Source organism: Odocoileus virginianus, chromosome 2, assembly GCF_023699985.2.
Source record: "Odocoileus virginianus isolate 20LAN1187 ecotype Illinois chromosome 2, Ovbor_1.2, whole genome shotgun sequence".
NCBI classification, from domain to species: Eukaryota; Metazoa; Chordata; class Mammalia; order Artiodactyla; family Cervidae; genus Odocoileus; species Odocoileus virginianus.
Genome location: NC_069675.1, coordinates 18,980,309 through 19,005,410, shown reverse-complemented (window position 1 = coordinate 19,005,410; position 25,102 = coordinate 18,980,309). Strand labels below are relative to the sequence as shown.

At 36.0% G+C, this 25,102-nt stretch overlaps 1 protein-coding gene across 2 annotated transcripts in view; it reads left to right on the top strand.

Annotated features, from left to right (window-relative positions):
• The window catches only part of PRKD3 (protein kinase D3), an 85,134-nt gene that overhangs the window by 1,505 nt on the left and 58,527 nt on the right, over window positions 1–25,102 (top strand). The window contains exon 2 of one of the 2 annotated variants that reach the window (XM_070476855.1): window positions 5,900–6,842. The exons of the other annotated variant lie outside the window; for it this stretch is intronic. Within the exon in view, the coding sequence (XP_070332956.1) occupies window positions 6,555–6,842 (288 nt within the window). The 5' untranslated portion in view covers window positions 5,900–6,554. The remainder of the gene's footprint in view (window positions 1–5,899; window positions 6,843–25,102) is intronic. 2 annotated transcript variants of the gene reach the window in all.

The following is a 25,102-nucleotide window of genomic DNA, read 5'->3' as shown; positions in this document are numbered from 1 at the left end:
ATCTTGAGATGAATCGTAGTGAGTCTTTTAAATATATAGGTTTTATAAGCTTTCAGTTTCATGAGGTGACCTGTTTAAAATAGAAATATCTCTTAGTGGGTCGCGTTTCATCTAAAAACTGCCATATTCCCCAAAAAGCTTAATACATCAAGTTTTCGGACATCAAATTTTTAAAGTTATATAAGAATTGGAAAAATCCCCTACAGGAGGAAAGAGAATAAATGGTCATTTAAAGTTGATGAAAATATTACCATATTGAAGTTAATTGCTCATTTTAAAAAGAAACTACTTTTACAGAACTTGATATTAGGAAATTATTGGCTAATACAGCTTTAAATTTGATTTAATAATAATTATGCTTGTGATTCAAAATCTGTGCAGATAGTACTTTGAGTCTCTCTGATTATGTAATTCAAATTGAACTTGTATGTGAGCCTCTTTGGAGCAGTTGTCTCATTAATGAAAAAACTTGAGATAATGTTCTGGAGATGTTTTAATTTTAATTTCAGCGTAGAGAAAAGTTTTCTCCACTTCTGTGGTCAGTTTATAGTGACCATAAGTATGAAATAGCTCACTGGCTGTTAGCTAGTCAGATTTCTCAGATACCACTGATGCAAAGAGAGGTGATGTAGATACATCAAGCCCAACATAAATTTGTAGACTGGAAGTTTGTAATCTTAACAGCAGATAAAGTTTTCATTGCCTGAGAGAGGGGGCTTGGTGTGCTCACTCTCTGTTCTCTGACTGTGGGAAAGACTGAGATGCAAATACCCATGGTTTAGATGAACAGAATTTTACCAGCAACAATTTAGTTAATGCTGAGCTCTTAGGAGGAAAAGTATTTATATTAATCTAAGGTAATAGTTACATTTTTGAAAATAAATAGATGTAGGAATTGCTAGAAACTATGATTTTTTAAAAACCAACAATAAAGTTATTTGTATTTTTTATGCACTATAAAAGCAACATCAAGGTTATTAAGCAAAGTCAAGCCTGTATCGAGATAGAACATGGATGCTGACTTCAGGACACTTGTAAAGTATTGCACTGAAAAACACCACATGGTTTTTTACATATTAAAATAATACAGTGCTTATCAACAGAAGAAAAAAAAAATTATCTGCGTTCATTAGCATTCCTAGCACACAAAACTAAGTCAAACCAGGAAAAACCTGTTACTAGTAGAGAATCATGGTAAATATTACGCTATTACGAATAGAGAAAGTGTTTACCTCTTCACTGTTACCTTTACTGAGTTTAAGAAGGACGTTGGCTACACTGAATAATGAGCTTCCCTTTTGAAGTATCTCCTAGCTGGATTTGTTTTGTCTTTCTGGAATCCTCTTTGCTTCTCTCTCTGTTTCCCTGACTCCTACTTATCCTTTAGGTTTTAGCTTCCTTAAAGGTGCCTTGCCTGTGACCCCAGTTGAAATTAGGTCCTCTCAAGATACTCTGCCGTATCACCTTCCATAATTTGTAATTGCTTTGCTGTTAATACGAATATTTGTTTAATGCGTGTATCCCATATCACACAGCAAGCTCCAGGGAGAGCAGTAGCCATGTGTGTTTTGGTCACTCTAATAGCCTAGAGTTTCTCATAACAGTCTAGCAAATGATATAGTATTAGTCCCTCAGTCATGTCTGACTCTTTGTGACATTATGGACCAGGCTCCTCTGTCCATGGAATTCTCCAGGCAAGAATGCTGGAGTGGGTTGCCATTTCCTACTCCAGGGGATCCTCCCAACCCAGGGATCGAACCCAGGTCTCCCACATTGCAGGCAGATTCTTTACTATCTGATCCATTACATTTGTTGAATGAAAATGCTGCTTTTGAGCTTCTTATAATTAGAGGCTTTGCTAAGGAATGAGATAATGTAAATGTAGGGAAGGATTGAGAGAGAGCTCAAATTGTGATGTTACCATGAAGTAACTCTCAGTTAAGTTCCCTAGCCTCCAGGACCTTTGTTTTTACCCTGTAGTAATAATAGGGCAGGTTGGACTCAAAATTCCTTTAATATGCCACCTTTTTTTACTCCATTCAACAATAGTGACAGATTTTATGCTTATTTGAATAAAATATATGACAGATAATTCCCCAAAAGAGTATTTGAGATGTTTCAAATAAAAATGCTTGCCAACTCATAGCTATTAGGAACAAACATCTAATTGATTTATAAATTAGTAAAATGTACTATTGTTTGTTTTGTGATTGAAGCATAAAGACAAAATAAACTAGAAGTATTTCGTTTTTTTTTAAATTTAGTCTTAATGTTTTAAGGCTATATCTCAGATCAAATCAAGGTTCATAAAACAAAACAGGGAGAGAGAAAACAGATGGGATGAGTGGGCAAAAGCTAAGACAGCTCACTTTTTCTATTTGTGTTCATGCTGAAACTTTAACAAATACTTTAATATAAAAGTAAGACATAGTTTACTAGTAGTTATTGATAGTACTGATCATTGATTGTAATTATAAGACAGCTACTGTTATTTGGCTGACATTAGCAGGTATTATTTGGAAATTTAGTGGGAAGACAGCTGTCAAAAATAAGTTGTTATTATTGAACACAGGAGTATCTTGTCATTTAAAGTATTTAACCTGCATGCAGTACTATTCATAGATATTTTGCTAACGTTTTTATGAAGTTTATTCAGCTTTTTTTGAAACTGCTCAAGTCATGTATGTTGAGAACCTTTTACATGAGAAAACGTGTTCTAGATTGTTGGAGGTGACATGTAGTAGTATAAAGAACACGGTCTTCGGAGTCAGAGGGCCTTTGATGTGAATTGCAGTTCCATCACTTATTAGCTGTATAGTCATGGGCAAGCAACTATTCTGAAACTCTGGCTCCTTTTCTGTAAAACAGAGTTCAACAGATTCCCTGCGGTCAGAGCAGGGGTTTAATAAAGTGTATCTTAATTGCAGAGTTTAGTGTAAAGTGGGAGCTTAATTATTAATTATTTACTCTAAATACTATGAAAATTGCTGAAACTTACTGAGCACTTCTGATAAGCCAGAAGTGTATTGTCCATATAGTAGCGCAGTCCTCATTAACATCCTGTAAGGTAAGTAAATAGTGCTTTTGTCTTCATTTTATTTCTGCCCTCTGCAGTGATACTGAATAAACCAATTATTCTCTGTTAATTCCTTAATCTTATGCTTGCTCTGTATCCACAAGTTGTCCATCAACACAACTTCCTGGCTGTGTGGTGTAAGTAGGGATAACACTTCATAAGTGAATACATTGTTACCAAGAGCAAGAAATAAATCATCCGTTTAAAAATAGGGGAAAAAACAGTTATTCTCTTAACAACTTTTCAGATATTTGAAGACCATCATTTTATTCGTTTTTATTATGCATAATTTGTCACTTGACATTATCTTCACCTTAACCTGGATATATACTCTATTGTCTTTGAAAATCAATACAGCCTTTAAAAATGTAGAGGGGTTAAAATGTAACTGTGGTAATGTAACCTGATTAGCAACCAGTATACTGGTTGATACTGCTGTGTTCTCAGTGTCCTGGGGATTTGGGTTTATGTTAGTTCTTTTAGTCACCCATATTATTAGTAGCAGCTGCTGTTAAACTCTTGGGTTGATAACTCCTCTAATGAACAGGTTCTACATCAGCATTTCTCCATTTCAGTATTGCACATTTAACTTTTTAAATGCAGAGCTTTACACTTGTCATTGTTATAGTTCACTTGAATTTTAGTTTATTTTTCTCAGACTGTACAATCTGAGGATTTTATAAACATGTTTTCCGTGTCTTTGTAATCTTATAAATAATCAAAAATAATATAGGGCCAAGGCCAGAGTTCCAAGGCACTCTCCTAAAGGTTTCTTTAAGTTGATAAAGAGCAGCAAACTACACTAACATCCAACTTAGGCTTAAGCAGCTTATTTACAAAAATAGCATGGAATACCATCTTGAATATTGTTTCAGCCAGAATACACTTAATTTTTTTCTGGCTTTGCTAATTGTGTGATCTTGGGCAAGTCCTTTAGTATCTAGACCAGTTTTCTCAACTATAAAGTGAATTGTTGTGAGGATTAAATGAGGAAACACATGGAATGCTTAGAACAGCGTCTGACAGAAAGAACTCAATTACTGTGAGTTACTATTTTCTCCTTCTAAAAAAGGCTAATAATCACATTTTTCAAAGATGTAAGTCTAGTTGATTTGGTGTTATTCTGTTTGAATTCAAGCTCACCTCTAGTGATCATAATATGCTTTTGAAAGTATTCAGAAACCATTTGCTTTCATAATCTGTTTTCACATGTGACTGAAGGTTAATATTAAGGTTATATTCTGTAGTTTCTGAAATTGCTTCCCTATTCCTCTAGCCCACAAAACTTGAACAACTCTGCCACATCTCCAGTCCATGGTTGTTTCTCTCTGAGTTCTTTCTCCAGAAAGGTTAAGAGTCAGGTTTGTGATTGCACTTAACTGATTTTGCAATATGGAGTAGATTGCATCTGGACCTGCAGACTTGTACTCTCAAAGATCTTTTAGTCTGTCTTATTCACCAGGCTCAAGTTTCAGTTCTCAGTGCTCTTTTACAGTTTTAGCTTAAAAACTGAGAGAAGGTAAGCAAAGTACAAGTTGAGCAATTCTGCCTTCTCTCTGTGCTCTTTCAACCTTAACAACATCCTCACTGAGCAGTGATTTTCTCAGTTCCTTGTTCTCTTTGAGAAATAGTATGTTATTGTGGAGATACCACTGGGTCGGAAAGTATGAAACTTGCCTCCCTAGTAGGTCCTAATTCCTATTCCATCTCTTACTAACCATGTGATGCTGGGCAGGTTACTTTATCTGCTAGTTCTTCAGTTTTCTCATCTGCAAAAATAATAAAGTAGTGTTTGCGTTGTCAAGTTCGAAAGAGATACCATGAGATAAAGTGTATAAACATTTATAAGATGTTAAGTGCTGTACAATGAAAGATGAGTTACAAATTGTTTACCTGAATGTAGTTCTAAAAGCTTTTGTAATTTTTAGGCAGTTTTTTCTTAAGCCTTCATTTTCCTGAACTTTCTCATTCCTAATACTATATCTTATAGTTTTATCTTATGTTATATCTTATGTTATGTTGATCCTAATTTATTTAGTCCTGTTAACCACTGTCCAGAGAGCCATTCTGCAGCTGCTTGGAGTGCTTCACTCTTTGTTATTATTAGGATTGTTTACAGGTATGTGATGGAACCTAAATAGAAAGATCCATCTCTTTTTGAGCCATTTCACTTAGCCATGAGGTCATGCTTTTAGTTTTTGAACTGTCTTTATGAAAAACTGTGATAAATATAACTGTGCTTAGTGTTCTTTTTACTTTTAGAAATTTTTTTGTGACAGATCACTTTTTCCGATCTTGCTGTCTTAGTTGTGTCTTTTACACTTCTTTGTGTGCTATATAACTCTGTTTAGTATATGCTTCTTTAGTTTTCTGTCTAGATTTAAACTTTTAATACAATAAAGAATACTCGTCTACATTAGGGCAGTATTATATATCTTTTGTACGACTGAGTGGTATTTACTTTATTTCTATGACAGTATCAGTTTTATTTTTCTTTTTTGTCGCTTCTATTTTTCTGTTTTTGTCATAACTCAGTTGTGTATTTGTGGAATAAAGTGTTTTGACCTTCCTTAAGTTTCAGGTGTTAGTGAGGAATGTCAGGGATGTGTTTTGTTTCTCTTTTGTTTTTTGAGCAGCAGACTGTCCCTGAAATTATGGGCTGTGATAAGTAGGCCCTAATAAAATGGCTACCTGTTAAAATTTATTGGTGAATTATAAACATACAACCAAAGCTTATTTAAAGAAAGCGTAAGGATTCTTACAATTTAAAAATAATGTTAAGTAAGTATAAAATACTAAAAGTTTTAAACAAATTTCTTCCAGGCTACCTACATTTCAGAAAGCATCAACCTTTCTCAATGGACGCGTTCATCAAGTGGAATATACCTGTTCTATTTTAAAAAGCTTTGTGCTTAATCTTGGAAAAATTTACTCCTTCAAAATGAAAATGAGGACATGTGAGAAGGTGATTTAAGGTGTGGGCATTTGAGAAAGTGTCCCGTTAGATCAATGAACCAAAGGATACGAACTGAATAGATTAATCCTAAACACTTTAATTTTTAAACTAGGAGGATTTTGACAGAAAAACAACTCTTATTCATTATGTATTTTCTGAAATTAAAAGAGAGCGACAAGAATAGACTTAAAATAGGTGAAGATGTTTAGTAGATAAACAATGCCAGCTGTCTTCTGATGAGGATAATTCAGTGATGTTAAATCCTTCCCCAAACCCTGGTTGTGGTCCTAACAACAAGACTCTTTTGATGGGACTGATATTAAGGGAAGTGGAACCTTTGGTATAGTCAACTCAGAGTTGTAGAACTTGCCATCATCAGCATGAGTGGCTTAAAGGAGGAAATAAAGAAGCTTTCAACTGAATCCAAAACTACAGTCATTTTTTTACCGCTGTGATTTTAAGGCCTCTTCATAACCATTGAAAAAGAATTGACAACTGTTTTAAAAGATTAAAGAAAGGCAGATGTCTGCAAACAGCTCTCCTGCATCAGCTCAGAAGTCCGTAGTGCCTGCCACTCTTCCTGCTGTGCTCCCGGCTCCTTCTCCGTGCTCCAGTCCTAAAACGGGGCTCTCCGCGCGGCTCTCCGATGGCAGCCTCAGGGCGCCGTCACTCACCAACTCCAGAGGCTCGGTGCACACAGTCTCATTTCTGCTGCAGATTGGCCTTACGCGGGAGAGCATTGCCATTGAAGCCCAGGAGCTGTCTCTGTCTGCTGTCAAGGACCTTGTCTGCTCCATTGTTTATCAAAAGGTACTGTGTGTGCTACTTATGTCAACAGTTTTTCTAATTAATATGGTTTCTACTGCTTTTCTATAAATTACGCATGCAACAGTGAGTGAACTCATATGGATGAATCAGGTGTTTATATCCTGATTCAGACCGTTTGGGAGAGAGTCCTAATAGACTAAAAGCCTATAGTCTGGAATGTCGGAGTCTAACAGCTGCAGAGTATATCCAAGCTTTCAAATACTAATTCGGTTTGTCTCTTTGAGACCAGGAGAATCAGTGTAAAGTCAAGAGGACTTAAGCAATCTCACTGGTTTTCAGAGAAAAGTCAGCAGGTATTAATAGGAGGCACAAAAAAGGCATCAAGTGTACTTACCAAGAGGATGGGGCCCAGTCATCCAGGTTGCTGAGTCCAGGTCCCCACCTTTTCTTCCCAGGGGCCCTGTGTGCCGCCCTTTTGCACACCCTCTTCATTCCCTTTCGATCCTGATTTCACTTAAGCTGTTGGAGGACCACACTCTCTCTCTCTCTTAAAAATTAGGTAAACGAGCTTTTAATATATATCAAAGTATATGAACATTTAAAAATTGAGGGCGATTTTATTTTCTTTCATCCACTCATCCTCTGCCCCATACCCTGCCATTTTTTAAGGACTCTTAGCTGAATTTCTTTAGTATTCTTGATTTGATGGATGAGCTACATTTTATCATAAAACTATGCATATAAGTAGTATGAATTGGTTACACTTTCTTTTTAATGGACCAAGCCTATGTTTCAAACAAATTAGTATACTTTATGTTTTAAAAATTCTATCAGTAAGATTAATATATTTGGGTTCATGCTCCTCCTCTTAACTGTTTTTGTTTCAGTTCCTTATGCTTCGTGTGGTTTGTCCTTATCTTCTAATGTAGAAGTAATTAACAGTCAAAAAATGTTATGTGGTTTGTGAAAATGACCCATATCTCCTGTGTGTTAACAGTGACATCTTTTTAAATGTGGCCTAAAGTAAGATTAGATATCTTTCTGTAGATCGGTAGACCATCTATATGTCTTTAAGTGTCTTTGCTTTTAGTTTCCATTTCAGCAAATGTTAACAGAGGTTTTAATAAAATATTTTTGCTGGCTTTTAACTTAAAGGTAAGGTTTTTGACTTAACTACAGTTTGTAACTTTATTATTTCTCTTTTTTTGAGCCCTCTAGAAATCATAACTAATGTTTTTGTAGAGTTTATATTACTAAGTTCTCAACCTTTGGAAATTTTACTTAGTTGTTTTATTTCTACAGAGGCATACTGATTATCTACAGAATTATATAGGGTTAATGCTGCTCCCTCATTAATATAGATGTGCGAATTGGGTCAGATGGGTCAAGTGTTTGGGAAACTATAATCTATGAAAAATTCTAGTGACACCAACAAAATAGACAAGATACAGCTCGATAAAAGATAACTCAGGGTAAACTTCATGCAAATATAAAATAGAATTATTTATTACAGAGATAGCCAGCATAAAATGAATATCATGGTGGACTGAATTTGAATCAGTATTGTGGTAATACGGGGATGTATTTGGCAAAAATATATAGCATATATGTCTCATGATCATGTTGTACACTCATTTTGACATATGCTAGAATTCTGTTGTTTAAGTAGAGTGAAAGAGTATTGAGATTGTAACTAGGTCAGCTCTGTTGGGTTTGTTTGTATGTTTGTTTGTTTTGGCTGCACCACACAGCTTACCGGATGTTAGATCCTCAACCAGGGATTGAACTCAGGACCTCAGCATTGAGAACACAAAGTTCAAACACAGAGTTCAAACCCATAAACCACCAGGGAATTCCCAGCTCTGTTGTTTATTAACTGTATAACTTTGCATAATTTAACTTCTGTCGATTACATTTCCATATCTGTCAAATGATTGAGTTTGGGTGTTTTCTAATATGTAATTCCAGCTGTGAAATTCTGAATCATTTAATCTAAATTTAAGTCTTTACTATAGAGATGGAGAAAGGAGTATCAAGGAACAATGTACTCAAGTCCTAACCAGAAAGAAATCTAAAGGGAGACAGCTCAAGTTTCTGGGGTTCTATAGAGAGGTTTCATGGATCCCTAACTTACCTGGGAGATGGAAAAACCATGTCAGAAGTTCTCTTCTTTTTATCTTCTCTCTTGTCTTGGATTCTTGCTTGCTAATCACTTACTTCACTACCTGCACATGCACAACTCCAGGTTAACTCCCCGAACTCTGATGGGCATACTTGCTTTTCTTATTTCTGTTCTTAGTAAATGTATGTATGAGACCTTCTAAAGATAGAGTACTGGTTAAATTTTAGGAAGTAGATTAACCATATGTTGTCCCTTCCCTCCCAAAGCTTATAGTCTGGTAAGTGAAACATTCACCACAGTAAAATATGAAAAGTAAAAAAGTGAAGCTAAAATAAAAAGTGCTCTTTTTAGGTTGATAAAAAGATGTGAAAGGCTTCATATGAAATATAGCATTTCAAAAAAAAAAAGAAATATAGCATTTCATCTGATACTTAAAGAATGAATAACCTTTCAGCGATAAGGAAGATGGAAGGGAAGGAGTATATACCAAGGCAAAAGAATCAGGATAAACAATGATACGGGAGGGGGAAAAGAGGAAGATTATAATTGAGAACATTTATTTTGTGCGTGCTCTACGTCAGGAGCTTCACGCACACTTTCTACTTAATCCCCACAGCAAGTTCTGGTGCATCACACAGTTTGTTGTTTTTTTTTTTTTTTTCTCATGATGAGAACTTGTAAGATCCATTCTCTTAACAACTTTCAGATAGAAAATATTGTTAACTGCAGTCACCGTGCTGTATGTTATACTGCCAGAACTTATTTATGTTATAGTGAGAAATTGGTATCCTTTGACCACTTTATCCACTTTGACCCTTTTTACCCACTTTTGACCCCTTGGCTCTAATAATCACCAGCTCTGGTTTTTGTGGATTCCAAATGTAAGTGAAATCATATGGTATTTGTCTTTCTCTGTTTGACTTACCTCACTTATCATAATGCCTTCAAGATCCATCCATATTATTGCAAATAGTAGGATTTCCTTCCTTTTATGGCTGAATAATATATCATTGTCTCTCTCTGTATATACACATCACATTTTCTGTATCCATTCATCTGTCAATGGAGATAGAGGTTGTTTCCATGTCTTGGCTATTGTAAATAATGATGTACTGACATGAGGGTGCAGATTTCATTCAAGATAGTAATTTCATATCCTTTGACTGTATGCTAGAAGTGGAATTGTTGGATCTTGTGGTAATTCTATTTTTAATTTGTTGAGGAATCTCTGTACTGTTCTGTAGTGCCTGCTGCTAAGTCGCTTCAGTCGTGTCCGACTCTGTGCGACCCCATAGATGGCAGCCCACCAGGCTCCCCCCTCCCTGGGATTTTCCAGGCAGGAACACTGGAGTGGGGTGCGTTTGCCTTCTCCGCTCAGTGCCTGCAATTTACGTTCCCACCGACAGTGCACCAGGGCTCCCATTTCTCCACGCCCTTGTCAGTGTGTGTTGTTACCCTTTTGACAGTAGCCATTCTAACAGGTGGGAGGTGACAACCTCATTGTGGTTTTGATTTGTGTTTCCCTATTGGTTATTGAGGGAGAACTTCTTCCTTTACTTGTTGGCCGTTTGTATGTCTTTTTTGGAAAAATGGATATTAAGTTCCTCTGCCCATTTTTTACTCTACTTGATAGGTGGGACTTGTTCTCTTTTGATATTGTGTTATATGAGTTCTTTATATGTTTTGGATATTAATCCTTTATCAGATACAAGATTTGCAAATATTTTCTCCATTTCATTTTTTAATGGTTTCCTTTGCTATAGAGAAGCTTTTAGTTTGATTTAATCACAGTTTATTTTTGCTTTTGCTGCTTTTGCTGTTCATGTCAAATCCAAAAAATCATTGCTAGGATCGATGTGAAGGAGTTTACCCTCCTGTGTTTTCTTCTAGGAGTTTTATGATTTCAGTCTTAGGTTCAAGTCTGCATTCCATTTTCAGTTGATTTTTGTGTATACTGTAGGACTGGGCTTAAGTTTTATTCTTCTGCATGTGGTTGTTCAGTTTTCCCAGCACCATTTATCAAAGAGACTGCCCTTTTCCTTTGTTTATTCTTGGCTCCTTTGTTATAAATTAATTGACCATATATGCATGGATTTATGTCTGGGCTCTGTTCTTTTTCATTCATTTAACATGTCCATTTTTATCCCAATATTGTGTCTTTAAAGTATAGTTTGAAATCAGAGGCATGATACCTCCACCTTTGTTCTCCTTAAGATTGCCTTGGGTATTTAGAGTCTTTTGTGATTCTATACAAGTTTTAAGATTTATTTTCTTTCTTTGTAAAAAATACCATTGGAATTTTGATAGGAATTGCATTGAATCTGTAGATCATTTTGGGTAGTATGAACATCTTAACAATATTAATTCTTCTAGCTCATGAACATAGAGTATCTTACCATTTATTTATGTCTTCTACAGTTGCATTTTGATGCATGGCACATAAAATTGCTCTCTTTCCCATGGTTTGTTATTAGTGTATATTAATAGAAATGTAATGGGGTTTTGTATATTGACTTTGTATCCTGCAACTTTACTGAAGTTTTGAATTAATTCCAACAGGTTTTTTGGTGGAGCCTTTAAGATTTTGTGTATATAGTGTCATTTCATCTGCAGATGTACAGTTTGCTTCTTCCTTTCTGATTTATATGCCTTTTTTTTTTTTTCCTGTTGTGTAACTGCTCTGACTAGGAGTTCCAGTAAGTACTATGTTGAATAAAAGTAGTAAGAGTGGACATCCTGTCTTGTTCCTGATCTTAAAAGTTTTCAGCTTTTCAACATTGAATATGATGTTAGCTGTGGGCTGATAATATATGGTCTTTATTATGTTGAGGTACGTCCCTTCTACACTCACTTTGTTAAGAGGTATTGTCATGAATGGATGCTGTATTTTGTTAATGTGTGTTGAAAAAAATCCTTTTGTCCCTGGAATAAATGGCACTTGATGATGTGTTGTTGTTGTTCAGTTGCTAAGTCATGCCCGACTCTTTGCAACCTCATGGACTGTAGCACGCCAGGCTTCCCTGTCTTTCACTGTCCCCTGGAGTTTGTTCAAACTCATGTCCATTGAATCAGTGATGCCATCCATCCATCTCATCATCTGTCACCTGCTTCTCCTGCCTTCAATCTTTCACAGCATCAAAGTCTTAATGAGTCAGCTTTTTGCATCAGGTGGCCAAAATATTTGAAGCTTCAGCATCAGTGCTTTGAGTGAATATTCAGGGTTGATTTCCTTTAGGATTGACTGGTTTGATATCCTTGCTGTCCAGGGGACTCTCAAGAGTCTTCTCCAGCACCACAGTTCAAAAGCATCAGTTCTTTAGTGCTCAGCCTTCTTTATGGTCCAGTTCTCACATCCATACATGACTACTGGAAAAACCATAGCTTTGACTGTACAAACCTTTGTTGACAAAGTGATAGCTCTGCTTTTTAATATGCTGTCTAGGTTGGTCATAGCTTTTCTTCCAAGGAGCAAGCATCTTTTAATTTCATGGCTGCAGTCACAGTCTGCAGTGATTTTGGAGCCCAAGAAAATAAAATCTGCCACTGTTTCCATTTTTTTTTCCCCTGACCTATTTGCCATGAAGTGATAGGACTGGATGCCATGATCTTAGTGCTTTGAATATTGAGTTTTAAGCTAGTGTTTTTGCTCTCCTATTTCACCCTCACCAAGAGAGTATGATCCTTTTAATGAACTCAGTTTGCTGATATTTTGTTGAGGATATTTGTGTTTGTGTCATCAGGGATACTAGGCTGTAATTTTCTTGTAGTGTCCTTATCTGGCTTTATTATCAGGATAATGATGGTGGTTTCATAAAATGAGTTTGAAAGTATTCCCCCCACGTCTCTTTTTCAGAAGAATCTGAGAAGGATTGGTATTATTTAAATGTTTGGTAGAATTTACCAGTAAAGCCCTCTGGTTCTTATCTTTTGTTTGTTGAGAGGTTTTTGATTACTGATTAAACCTCGTTACTATTAATTGATCTATTCAGATTTTCTACTCCTTTATGATTCAAGATTGGTAGGTTGCACATTTCTAGGAATCTATTCACTTCTTCTAAATGTCCAGTTTGTTGGTGTATAATTGTTCATCGTAACCTCTTATTCTTTGTATTTATGTGGTATCAGTTGTAATTTCTTCTTTTTCATTTGTATTTGAAGCTTCTCATTTTTCTTGTTAAGTCTGTATAAAGGCTTCTCTATTTAAGTTTTAAAAACCCAGCTCAGCTTTATTGAATTTTTTCTGTTGTCTTTTTAGTTTCTATTTCATTTATTTCCACTATGATCTTTATTTCCCTCCTTCTACTGCTACTGCTTCTTTTTATAGTTCCTTGAGATATAAAGTTAGGTTGTTTATTTGAGATCTTTCTTTTCTTAATGTAGGTGTTTATTGCTATGAACTTCCCTCTTGGAACTGCTTTTGCTGCATCCCATAAATTTGAGTATATTGTGTTTCCATTATTTGTCTCTATTTTTTTTGTTTCTCTTTTGATTTCACTTTGACTTGTTGGTTATTCAGTTGTATGTTGTTTAATCTTCACATATTTGTGAATTTTCCAGTGCTTTTCCCTTCTAATTGATTTGTAGTTTCACACTATTGTGGTCAGAAAAGATTGCTTGATATGATTCACTGTTCTTAAATTTATTAAGATTTGTTTTGTGCTGTAACATCTGATCCACCCTGGGGAATGTTCTATGTGTGCTTGAAAAGAATATACATTCTGCTGCTTTTGCATGGAATGTTCTGTAAATTTCCGTTAAGTGTGTTTGTAGCCTAAATTCAATATTCCTTGCTGATTTTCCATCTGAATTATCTATTATTGACAGTGGTTTTTTTTTTTTATGGCGGAGGTGGGTCTTAATTGCTGTATGTGGGCTTTATCTAGTTGCAGCAAGTGGGGGCTACTCTCTAGCTGTGGTATGAGGGCTTCTCATTGTGGTGAGGTCTTTTGTTGCGGAGCAGAGACTCTAGGCGTGCAGGCTTCAGTAGTTGCGATGCTCTGGCTTATTTGCCCCATGACATGTGTGATCTTCCCAGACCTGGGACTGAAGCCATGTTCCCTGCATGGGCAGGCAGGTTCTTAACCACTGGGCCACCACGGAAGTCCAGCAGTGAGATACTGAAGCCCCCTGTTGTTAGTGTGTTGCTCTCTCTTTCTCCCTTCAGTTCTTTAAATGTTTGCTTATATATTGAGATATCTCTGGGTGTGTGTATATCCTCTTGTTGAATTGACCCCTTTATCATTATATAATGACCCTCTTTAGCTCTTCTCACAGTTTTTGGCTTTAATTCTATTTTATCTGATATAAGTTAAGTACTTTTAATTATACCATACTCTTATTCATCACTCTTAACAATGTTATTTGGAGAATCAAAGTTTCTAATTTTAATGAAGTACAATAAATTTTTTCCTTTATGGATGGTGTTTTTGTTTCATATGAAGAAAATATTTGCCTCAATGAAAATAAGATTTTGTCCTATGTTTTCTCTAGAAGTTTCATAATTTTAGGTCTTTTTTTCCCTCTTTTTTTACATTTATTTATTTTTTGGCTGTGCTGGGTCTTTGTTGCCGTGCGGGCAGTTTTCTCCAGTTGCGGCGAGCGGAGGCTGCTGTCCAGTTGCAGTGCATGAGCTTCTTGTTGAGGTGGCTTCTCTTGTTGCAGGGCATGGGCTCTGGTGCACACACTCAGTAGTTACGGCGCACAGACTTAGTCGCTGTGCGGCATGTGGGATCTTCCCGGATCAGGGATTGACCCCACGTCTCCTGCATTGGCAGGTGGACGCTTTACCACCGAGCCACCAAGGAAGCCCTATTTGTAGCTCTTTATATCGGCGATCTATTAGTTTCGTGGAGCTGCTGTATGAAAGTACCACAGCTACATAATTTAAACAACAGAAGTTTATTTTCTGACAGTTCTTGAGGCTGGACATCTGTAATCAGAGGATCAGTAGAGTTGGTTTCTTCTGAGGACTGAGCAAGAATCTATTCCGTGCCTCTCTCCCAGCTTCTGGTGAAAGTGAAAGACGATCAGTCGTGGCTGACTCTTTGCCATGGACTGGAGAATTCTCCAGGCCAAAATACTGCAGTGGGTAGCCTTTCCCTTCTCCAGGGGGTCTTCCCAACCCAGGGATGGAACCCAGATCTCCCACATTGCAGGCGGATTCTTTACCAGCTGAGCCACCAGGGAAGCCCTTGGCTTGTGTATCCTGTTCTCTCTGTGTCTTCACTCCGTTTTCTGTTTATAAGTATCTGACTGTGTCTGCAAATTCTCCCTTTTATAAGGACACAGTCATACTATTTTGTTTTGTCAACTCACGTGTGTATCCTTAAACTGCGTCTATCCTCAGTTGCTTCAGTGTGGCCAACCCTTGTGACCCCATGGACTGTAGCCGCCAGGCTCCACTGTCCATGGGGTTCTCCTGGCAAGATTACTGGAGTGAGTTGCCATTTCCTTCCCCAGAGGATCTTCCCGATCCCAGGGATATCCTTAAACTAATTCCACATTATCTTGAATTCTCTGGTTTTATGAGGATATGATGTCAGGTGTGTAAAGTCCTCCAACTTTGTTCTTTTTTTCAAAACTGTTTAGCCCAATTGACATCCTTTGCATTTTCATATAAATGTTAAAATCAGCTTTGTGGTTTATATCAAAAAGCCTACCAGAATTGTGTACATTATTTGTTACCTGTGTTTCATGTTTCTGATGCAGTTTTAAATGAGCTTTTTAAATTTTCTAATTTCTGATTTTTCATTTTAGCATTTAGAAATATAATTGTTTTTTGTACATCACACTGCCCTGCAGTCTTGCTAAATTCACTTACTAGTTCTAGTAACTTTTAAAGTTTCTTTAGATTTCTCTATGTAGATGATCTAGTCTTTTGCAAATGCAGTTTTATGTCTCATCTTCTAATATTTCATTTCTTGTTTTGTACTGGAGGCTAAACTGTAGTACAGTATTGAATAGAAGTAATGAGAGGATGTTTGTGCCTTGTTCCCAATATTAAAAGGAAAGCATTCAGTCTTTTATCATTAGGTGTGAAGTAAAGTTTTTTAGATGTTTTTTATCAGGTTAAGGAAGTTCCTGTCCGTTCCTAGTTGGCTAAAACTTTTATCTTGAATGATTGTGAATTTTATTAAACACTTCTTATCCATCTATGTGTTTTTCTCTTTTAGTCTGTTGATATGATGAGTTACATTGACTTACTTGGAAATGTTGAACCAACCTTGCATTTGTGGAACAAACTCTCTTGGTCACCATATATTTTCCTTTTTATACTTTGCTTGATTCAGTTTACCTATATTTTCTTAAGATTTACATGTCGTTTCTTCTTCTGTTATCTTTGTGTGGTTTTGTTAACTGGGTACTATTGGTCTCACAAAATGATTTTGGAATTATTTCCCTCCCTCTTCTGTATTGTGAAGAAATCTGTGTAAAGTTGATATTACTTTATGAAGTGTTTGCTAGAGCTCACCAATGAAGCCACCTGAGCCTGAAATATTCTCTAAGAGGAGGTTTTAAACTCAATTTCTATTCAGCGCACATAAAGCTATTCAACTGTCTGCTTCTTTGTGAGTGAACCTTAGTAATTTGTGTCTTTAGAGGAAAATTTTCATTTCATGCAAGTTATCAAATCCACTATGTTCTCCCATTATCCTTTAAAATCTGTTGGATTTCTAGTAATGGTGTCATTTTCATTCCTAATATTTATAATTTCTGTGTTTATTCCCCTCCTCAGTCCTTCCTTGTTCTTTCTGGCTACAGGTTTTTATCAACTTTGTTTTCAGTGAAGTAATTCTTGGTTTTAATGATTTTTTTCTGTCATTGTCTTTCTCCCCCCTTTTCTACCTCCTTTGGGGTTTAACTTGCTTTATTTTTTCAGTTTTTTAAGGTAGAAGCTTAGTCTTTTTCCCTTTAATATAAGTGCTGTGAATCTAGTGGTATAAGTTTCCCTCTAACCACTACTGTATCTGTGTATCACAGACTTTGATATATTTTTATTTTAGTCAGTTAACTGCCTGATTTCTCTTATGATATCTTCTTTGGTCCATTGACTGTTTAATTTGGAAGAATTTGGAGGTTTTTCAGATATTTTTCTATTGTATTGATTTCTAGCTTTATTTCACTTTTGGCTCAAGAGTATACTTTGTATGATTTCAACCTGTATATTTATTGAGATTTGTTTTATAGTGTAGGACTGTGTCCTTCAGTACATTCTGTGTGTTATATTTGCAGTTTTACAAAATATGTATTCTGCTTTTGTATAGTGGAATTTTCTATAAATAACAGGTCAAGTGGTTGATCGTGTTTTCTGTATCTTTATGGACTTCTTTTTTTCTGTAATGTACTAAGAAAGTAGTATTAAAATCTCCCAGCTATAATTTTAGTTTTGTTTGTTTCTCCTTTCAGTTTTTTACCTTTCAGTTTTAATCAGTTTTTACTTCATGTTTTTTGAAGCTCTGTTACTTGCAAGCACATTTGAGATTTTTACATCCTTTGATACATTGATCCCTTTTATAAGTATAGCTTTTCTTCTTTATATCTTGTTATATATCTTATTCTGAAGTCAACTTTGGTATTAATATAACCATTCCTCCTTTTTTGTTGCTTAGTTTTTGCATTGTGGAACCTTTTCACATGTTTTTGCTTATAACCTCTCTTGTACCTTCATAAGTAATGTGGGCTTTTTGTAAAGTGCATGTGGTTGGGTCATGCTTTTTAAATTTAATCTGTCAATTTCTGCTTTTCAAGTGTTTAGACTTTGTATTTAACACAAGTTTTAGTATAGATGAATTAAAATATATTGTTTTTTAAAAAATATATTGTTTTTTCTCTTTAGGTCTTGAGTCATTTTCTCTTTTTCCTAGCTTCTTTTAAATTGAGTATGTTATATAATTCCATTTTGTTTTTAACAATTGTTTTATTGTACTCCTAAAATTCCTTTTAGCAGTTGCTCTAGTGCAAGGGTCAGCAAACTACATCTTTGGGCCAAATCTGCCCCATTATCTTTTTCTACTAATAGAGTTTTTGGGAACATAGCATGCTTGTTCATTTGTATCTTGCCTATGACTGCTTTCGTGAACAACATCTGACTTAAGTAGCTGTAACAGAGACTGTATGGGCCACCAAACCTAAAATAATGACTCTCTGGCCTTTTATAAAAAATATTTGCCAACTGTTGCTTTATCATTATCTTATCATAAACTATCTTTCAACAATATCATACCACTCTGTGTAATGTAATGCATTCCTTGAAATAGTATATTTCTATTTTCTGTCATCATTTGTGCTACATTACTTTATTACTGCATACAGTTGTGCATTACTTGTGGTATTTATAACATGATCTCAAACATATTAGTGAATACTGCATCATTGCTTCTAGGGAAAAGACAGGGCTACGCCCCTGTGAGCATTCAGGATACATTTTTGTCAACCAGTAAATACATAACCTTGTTTTGTATATGTTTCTGCTTAAAAATACCTTATTTAATGTATATATTGTTGATTCATTAATATTGACCTCATATACAGAAACCCTGTCACTCATGCCTGAATGGAGTTTATCTAACACACATTTTCTCCATAAGGCACATTGTAGCCTTCCCGCATTTAGGAACAGTAGACAGCACATCAGGACTATGCTTGGGGGCCATTTTAAGCAGAGAAGTCACCATCAAAAAGCTCCCAAATTCAGAACACGTGGCACTAAATAGACCATGAAAAGGACATGCATTTTACACTATGAGAGCTGAAACAAGAAGGCAAAAGCATCACCTTGTTCAGTTTCAATTGGAAATATTCAGAGTGACAGATTTTTCACCTTTTATGCATGTCTGCAAATGACTGATAAAGCACAGAGGTATTGATTTTGAGGCTTCATGTAAATTTTAGTAAGTAGGCACATCCACAGATGCAGAATCTGCAAATAATGAAGATTGACCTTTGTTACAGATCTCTCAGTAAGTTGTTATTCTTCTTGCTTTTAACAGTAAATTAGGTTTTTAGAAAGTTAGAACTGAGAAAAATGATCTTTTATATTTATCCACTCACTCAACACTTCCAGTACTCTTTAGTACTTTATGTTGGATCTGAATTGTATGCAACATGTCTTTTTCTCTGTCTTCATTTAGATTTTTCTCTTCTTGGTTTTCAGTGATTTGAATATCACGTGCCTTATTGTGGTTTTCTTTTTGTTTTGTTGCTGGAATTTAAGCTTGGTCTTGAGAATATAATTTCTTCAACTTTTGAGAATTTTTTGTATTCATTGAACCTTCTTAATCTTTTCCTGTATTATTTCTACCACACTTTCAGAATTCTCCTAAACATCTTCTTGTTTGCTTTCCTTCTCATCTTCTATCTAATCCAGACTTTCATCTGAAACATGTAGTGCAGTTGTTATTATTTAGTCCCTAAGTCATGAGTGACTCTCTATGACCCCATGGACTGTAGCCTGCCAGGCTCCTTCTGTCTTGTCTCCAGGCAAGAATGCAGGTGTGGGTTGCCATTTCCTTCTTCCTGACCCAGGGATTGAACCTGCATCTCCTGTGTTGAAAGAGGGAGTCTTCACTACTGAGCCCCTGGGAAGCCCATTTAGTGCAGTAAGAAAGCTATGTTTGAATTGTCTCCAGGTTGTGCTATGACCACACCTGAGCTAGTGCATTTTTAAAACTGTTTTCAATCCCAGCCTACTGTGAAAGTAGATTGGAGTGTAAACCAAGCTCCTTGTCAAAGTTTTCCATGATTCAGTCATTTTTGAAAAGTTTTTCAATTGGTTACACATACTTTGACCAGTGCATACTTTACTTCAGTGTTTGTGTCTTTTTCCTACAAAATCTTATCCAATACTTTTAAGCAGGTACACTGGAAAATTTTCTGATTACCCTTCAGTGAACATTTCCTAATGAGCAGCTTTTTTTTTTTTTTTTTTTTTAATGTCAGCATTTTAAAAGTATTTACAAGCTCCATGTATGTGGTTGGGTGCTTCTGTGCAACTTAAATGTGACTTAGTTTGTAACAGTGATTTTCAACCTTAACTGCACCTGAGAATAACCGGGGAGCCTAACAGACCCTTTCCTAGACCAGTGAAATCATGCTTCTTGGGGGTGCAGAGTTTGCATAAGTGCTCCATCTGTGGCTCTGTTTGTGCTTGTCGTGAGCAGCCAAAGTCAGGAACCTCTACTTTAATGGAAATTGACAAGCATAAATGGCCAGACAAGTAATAATCTGAAGATATTTTTTCTAAGTATTTAAAATTGTATAATTTGCTGTATGAGCTTGATATCATTGTTTTCTACATACTGGTAATAAAGTAGTATATTTTTAAGACATCTGGTAATTCAAAGATTCAGTAGGGCAGAAACCAGTACAACATTGGAAAGCAATTATCTTCCAATTTAAAAAAAATTCAGTAAGGTCTACATCTGATTCTAGGTTAATATGGCAGTTCAAAATCTTACATTAAAAAATGCTGGTGATTTCGTTTCTTCTGCTTGTCCGATTTACAGTATAATCCAGTTATCCCTTTCCTCGGGGCCGTTATCTGTTATTACTTCATGCAGTTGAGTAGACATTTGTGGTACACTTATGCTGTTCAATCACAGTGCCTGGTACTGTGGAGGTTATCAAGATAAAGGATAAATTCCCTGCCCCTAGTGATTTATGCTCTAGAAAAAGAGAAGATGAGTGAATGTCAAATTACTGTTATGTAGGATAGGTGACACTAAGTCCTGAAATAAAGGTACAGAATGGTACATGCCTCAAAGGAACAACTGTCATTTCACTGGGGAGTTATGACAGTGTTTTCAACCCTACTGTTTACTTTTCTTATCACCAACTGTAGTCCTTCACCTGTGGAGCTAAACTTCAGCTGCTGGTACAATGCCCCAAGACTACTTTGATAGCTTGTAACATGAATACAGCAGGATGCCTTTAACATCCTTAGTAGTCAGGGGGGAACAGAAACCTGTCTTGTTTGTGCACATATGTAGTTTTTTTTTCACAGTCAAATGAATAAAGCTCTGTGCTTCTGCTTCCTAGTAGTGTTCTAAATTTTACATGCACTAGACCTAGTTATTCAAGAATTCATGGTAATTTCTGTTCTCTTCACTTTCCTGCAACTAACTTGACAAACATTTCTGGTTGCTGGCAGTGAGCCAGTAACAGAAATATGTGATTATTTATGTAAGGTATTATTGCAATAATACTTAGAGAAAATGCTTATGGTTCCCAAAGGCATGTCACTAGTCCAGATTACTTCCTAAGCTCCAATCTGCCAACTTCTGTCATATTACTAGGCCTTTGTGCCTGCTGTTCTTCTCCTTGGAACACCCTTCCCCTGCCATACCCTCTGCTTACACCTCCAGGAAGTCTTTTTCTGATCTCCTCTGCCTGGGTTAGATGCTGGTATCCTGTACAACCTATATTTTAACTTTCATCATATTGATTGTAATTGTTCTTTTACTTGAAACGCTCCACCATAAAACTGTCTCTATGAGGTCAAATATCATGTCCACATCAGGTGCTCAACAGCTGTTTCTTAATTGAGTAAGTAAAGAAAAGGATCCATATGAAACAGTATAGTTCGATAGTTAAACATGAGTTTGGGAGTCAAATTTGGGTTTGTCTCTACCACTTACTAGTGCAAGCTTGGTTTCTTATCTGGAAAAAGAGGTTTATAATAGTACTCATTTCATGGTTTTATATGTGTGTGTGTGTACATGTATATTAAATGATTATATTTATAAAATGCTTAGCCTAGCACATAGTAATCACCCAGTAAATATTAGCTTAACAGTAATATTGCATATTAGTCTGATCTTAGTGGCTTCTAAATGAAACTAAACAGAACTTTAACCACCTTGTACTTTGGGATCCTTTCTCATTTGAGGGTTTATAAGAAATCAGTTGTGATCCAGAAATCACTGAAAGTACCTGCCAGTTAAGTTTATGTTAACTTTTGGCTTTGTGCTGTATGGAATGTACATTTGTGTCATAATCTATTTTCAACTGTATAAGACAACTGATACCTTTCTTGATCAGTATGGGTGAATTATTTGAAATTTCCTATTAGGTCCACTAATGCTCCTTTTTATTGATGCAGAAAACTGGAGATTAATGATGTATCATTTCTGTGGTTTATTTAATCATCTGTTTTTGGGCTGTATGTATGAGTTTCTTGTGCAGTCTTTTAGCTCCTGAAAACCTGTGACTTTTGTCTTAGAATATTGTAGTATATTCCTCAGGGAATAAGTTTCTTTAGATTAATGTGATTACAGATGTGACTTCAGGATCATTATTTTGAGTTCAACTGATTTAACTAGTTATTTACTGTTGTTGAGCAGTTAGTGAGCAAACATGCTTTTCTGTGTTTCTATACCATTATAGGCTGTTACGGTTAATATGGTGGAATTGAGATCTTCCTGTATTGTGTGAACATTCCCAAAGACTGAACTGCCAGAAAGAGCAACTTTAAAGATATAGGGAGAGGAGAGCTTATTAAAACTATGTTAGATCTTTTAATATTACAAGAGGGACATAAAACTAACCAAGAGTACATAACCATTTCCATTAGGGAAAAAGTGATGGAAAGTATTTATTGATAATTATCTTAAGAAATAAATGAATAGAAATACAAATAGAATTTAACATTTTTGTGTAATGCTTAAGAAAAAGGCTTTGTGAAATAAATGTAATATTATATTCCTGAAAAAGAAAGACTGATAGTATATAATTTGTACTCCCTGAATTAAATTATTTTTTCCACTCAGAATTTTATTGGGGAAAAGAAATTTACTGGGATTCTTTCTACTCTGATAATGTTTTTCTAAAGTTCATTAGGGAGAAAAAGTAGTCAAAAGCATTGTTAAAAATCTGAAAAGTAAGAGAAAAGGGGAAGTGAAAAACTGTAGTAAGTGAAACCAGATACTACTAAACACAGTAATAGATCCATGATACATTTTAACTACATGCCAAGGGAGGTGAGAGAAATAAAAGGGAATCATTTTTCAGAAATTTGAGTTTAGAAAACTCACTAAGCATTTGAAGGGGCATTAACATAGACCTCCACTTAGTACCTGACACCAGGATAAATTTCACAAGATTTAAAGGTTAGGAACCAGAGATCAAATTGCCAACATCTGCTGGATCATCGAAAAAGCAAGAGAGTTCCAGAAAAATATCTATTTCTGCTTTACTGACTATGCCAAAACCTTTGACTGTGTGGCTCACAATAAACTGTGGAAAATTCTGAAAGAGGTAGGAATACCAGACCACCTGACTTGCCTCTTGAGAAATCTGTATGCAGGTCAGGAAGCAGCAGTTAGAACTGGACATGGAACAACAGACTGGTTCCAAATAGGAAAAGGAGTACATCAAGGCTGTATGTTGTCACCCTGCTTATTTAACATATATGCAGAGTACATCATGAGAAATGCTGGGCTGGAGGAAGCACAAGCTGGAATCAAGATTGTTGGGAGAAATATGAATAACCTCAGATATGCAGATGACGCCACCCTTATGGCAAAAAGTGAAGAAGAACTAAAGTCCCTCTTGATGAAAGTGAAAGAGGAGAGTGAAAAAGTTGGCTTAAAACTCAACATTCAGAAAACTAAGGTCATGGCAACCAGTCCCATCACTTCATGGCAAATAGATGGGGAAACAGTGGCTGAATTTAATTTTGGGGCTCCAGAATCACTGCAGATGGTGACTGCAGCCATGAAATTAAAAGACGCTTACTCCTTGGAAGGAAAGCTATGATCAACCTAGACAGCATATTAAAAAGCAAAGACATTGCTTTGCCAACAAAGGACCATCGAGTCAAGGCTATAGTTTTTCCAGTAGTCATTTATGGATGTGAGAGTTGGACTATAAAGAAAGTCGAGCACCAAAGAATTGATGCTTTTGAACTGTGGTGTTGGAGAAGACTCTTGAGAGTCCCTTGGACTGCAAGGAGATTCAACCAGTCCATCCTAAAGGAAATCAGTCCTGAATATTCATTGGAAGAACTGATGTTGAAGCTGAAACTCCAATACTTTGGCCACCTGATGTGAAGAACTGACTCCTTGGAAAAGACCCTGATGCTGGGAAAGATTGAAGGTGGGAGGAGAAGGGGACAACAGAGGATGAGATGGTTGGATGGCATCACCAACTCCAAGGAGATGAGTTTGAGTAAACTCCAGGAGTTGGTGATGGACAGGGAGGCCTGGTGTGCTGCAGACCATGGGGTCACAAAGAGTTGGACACGACTTAGCGACTGAACTGAACTGATGAGAATTCAAATCAGAGGAAAATTAGAATAAAGTGTAGTTGAGTATTTATCAAACTTATGAGTAGATCTCTCACTTTCAGAACAGTAAAAAGAAACAGGAAAAGAATAGCTTGCAGATTTGAATATTCTGAATTATAATATTTGCAGATGTAAGAATAATAAAAACAAAAGTAAGGTTAGGGAGATACTACACCAAGTATTTTTTTTTTTCCATTTATTTTTATTAGTTGGAGGCTAATTACTTTACATCATTGCAGTGGTTTTTGTCATACATTGAATTAGCCATGGATTTACATGTATTCCCCATCCCGGCCCCCCCTCCCACCTCCCTCTCCACCCCATCCCTCTGGGTCTTCCCAGTGCACCAGGCCTGAGCACTTGTCTCATGCATCCAACCTGGGCTGTACACCAAGTATTACATAAGATTAATATCTTTATTCTGTAAAGAGCTTGCATATTAGTAAGAGAAACACTGATCTCTAAATATTTGGTCAGTTGATATAAAATATATCTCACAAAGATATTCGATTAAACAAACACATGGAAATGTTCAATATAGTAGTACTAAATAAATGTTAGATATACTGTGTTCAGTTAGGGGAAAAGTGAAATTGGTATGTCCATTAGAGGTGAGAGATGGTAAAACCTCATAGAAACAGAGAGCTATCAGTGATTGTAAGCAAAAGTTAAAAACTGGATCAGGTTCTAACTTAACACAGTATAAAGCATGTACACAGATTCCCCCACCTCCCAAGAACATATCTCTTTAACAAGCAAATCATTCATAATTGAGCTCTGCTTAAAACTTGGATGTGACCAAAAGTGGTCACTCTTTGAATTCACTCCAATTTCATGACACATCCTGAGGGTGGAGTGGGTGGAGTTTCTTTTGTTGTTGTTGTTGTCTTTAACTTT